Source organism: Nannobrachium achirus (genome assembly GCF_963921795.1).
Source record: "Nannobrachium achirus genome assembly, chromosome: 4".
NCBI classification, from domain to species: Eukaryota; Metazoa; Chordata; class Actinopteri; order Myctophiformes; family Myctophidae; genus Nannobrachium; species Nannobrachium achirus.
Genome location: NC_137813.1, coordinates 75005535 through 75007961, shown reverse-complemented (window position 1 = coordinate 75007961; position 2427 = coordinate 75005535). Strand labels below are relative to the sequence as shown.

General features: G+C 49.0%; 1 protein-coding gene across 1 annotated transcript; it reads right to left on the bottom strand.

Moving 5' to 3' along the window:
* Positions 1 to 206: 206 nt before the first annotated feature.
* On the bottom strand, positions 207 to 1700 carry LOC308283186 (E3 ubiquitin-protein ligase arih1l-like; the record flags this gene model as incomplete). The annotated part of the gene is made up of 1 exon (XM_080723565.1): positions 207 to 1700. The coding sequence occupies one exon, from the start codon at positions 1698 to 1700 to the stop codon at positions 207 to 209; it is 1494 nt and encodes a 497-aa protein (XP_080579691.1).
* Positions 1701 to 2427: the final 727 nt, after the last annotated feature.

The following is a 2427-nucleotide window of genomic DNA, read 5'->3' as shown; positions in this document are numbered from 1 at the left end:
ATGAGGGTTCTGCTGGGGAAACTGGACGACAGGGGCATTCGTGCCTAATAGAGCCCATGGTCATTTCCGATCAATATAAGTAGGAAAATGAGCCTAGATGCTATTTATTGCAGAGTTGTCCTTTAAGTAAAAGTATCAATACTGCAATATAAAATACTGTGTTACATGTAAAAGTATGGAATCAGCTCTATATCTTGTCAAAATACTCAATAATCTGCATTCAGATCCACAATGTACTCCCACAGGTCATTCTCATAGCCTTCGTGCACATGCTGTATCAGCGCGCGTCGCCTGCTCTCACAGTATCTTACCTTATCCAGTACTTTCTGCTTCATGTCCTGCACGGAATCCTCAGAGATCTTCCGCTCCAGGTAGCCGGACAGCACATCTGTGGCGTTTTCCAGATCCGCCTGGTTGTTCTCGAATATAGTGGCCTGGTTGTTCTTCTTGAGGTAGAAGGAAAAGGCGTACGTATACATGAGCGTGAGGCGGCACTGTCCCAGAACGTCCACGGCCGTCTTCAGGAACCGAACGTCGACCCAGTACATGTCCCGCATCACCTGTTTCATCCGCTTCTCGATGTCCGCGTAGAGACTCAGCTCAAGGTGCAGGCCCTGTGTGTGGTTCATGTAGCGTTTGTAATAGAACACGTACCTGTTCCTCTGCATGGCTATCACCGAGCGCTCTTTCTCTGCCGCGGAATCATCTTGGTAGCGATTGCATGAATGGGGACCATAGTGTGACATTGGACCCCGGCAGACCCAACAGAACTCAAATTTGCAGCTCTGCTTCATACAAAGCATCCAATTGCAGCCACCATTCTTCTCGATCGGGGTGTGGCATTTTGGACAGTCCCTGGTATTTGCTTGAATCCAGTCTACGCTTTCGCCGTCTTCTTTACATAGCTTGATCCATTTCTTAAGCAGCTTGCACCGGATAGGATCGTGGCTGCTCCCTCCGCAGCTGAAGCAGAACTGACGGCCACACTTGCAACTCACGGGCCTGGCATCTGGATATTGGACTTTGATGACGTGATGGCAGCCGGGTGCAGGGCACCACTTTAGCAGCCGGTTACACTCTACGAAACTATTTGTGATCAAATGCTGGTACTTCAACTTCACCTTTGGATCTGTTATGAGACGCATGACCGTGTTGTCATCGACCAATATGTCACATCTATGAGAAGGACAAGAAATGGTCTGTCCCTTTCCTTCTTTCACGATCTTGTCGGTCAAGTAATATCCCCAGCACTCCGTGCAGAAGTTGTGTCCACACTCCAGGCCAGTGAAGTAAGTGTTGGGGTAGTCCAGGTAGCAGATATGACACGGGACATCCTGTGCAGTTGATGTCACGTCGATCGGAGGACGGGTCTGCGAGTTCTTGCTGGGATCGACCACATGGCACTCAGAGAACAGCTTGCCCAGGTTTCCGTCAAAGTACCTTTCCATCAGCTTCACTTTGTCCCAGTTGAAGTGACTGAGAAAAATGCGCGTGATCGTCACAGGGTTCTGGATGACCTCGTTGACCTCCTGGATACAATCCAACATATGCTGGACAAGCTGCTCTGTGGTCAACACTTCATGATGGTAGTCCTCCTCCTCTTGGCCACCTCTGCGGGAATCGCCACTCTCGTCCTCCCATTCCCTTGCGTCCACCATGGACTCATCGAGATCCGTTGTGTCAAACGCCAAACTTTCCATTCTCAGGATTGCTGTTCCTGGCTACTGGACCTTACGCCGAATGCCTTAATTGCCTCTTCTTGAGAGACGAGGCTTTATGACTCATTAAGTGTTGACACGTTATTTATATCTCTGAACGCTATGAAGTCGGTGTATCACAGCTACTGTACATGCTGAGTGGAAAGCGTTTGTTGATGACATCACGATTGACATGGCAACAAATCAAAAGCCGACTCAAAATAAGTCGGACCTCTGACGTCACACCAGAGCCGGCGCCCTCTATACGCACACTACGCAGTCTGCGTAGGGCCCCGCCGACCAAAGAGGCCCCCACCCTCCCTCCTCTGCAGAAAATAACGTGAATGAGACATCTCTGATTAACCTCGCGTAGCAAGGCTACTCATGTCCCTGATTGGCTGTCACGGCTCTTTGCCATTGTCCCATTGGACAAAAAGAAAAAAGGAGCAGTACGTTTCTTGACTCTGGAGCTCTTTGGGAGTTTCCGCCCTGCCCCCCTTTCAGAGACTAGTGTTTGTTTACTTTCTGTTTGACAATGCACGTTTATCCTTCTGGATGAGAATAAGAAAAAGAAAAAGCGTCAAACGGAACTGCGGCAACAGCAATCAGGTAAATAAACAATCAACTTGCACTGTCAGTTAACTTGTGTTGTGTTGTGCGATGGCGCCACATTGGTGTGTGCTGCTTTAGCGTAAATATGCAAGGGCTTTGAGTTGCGTGTTATGCCTGC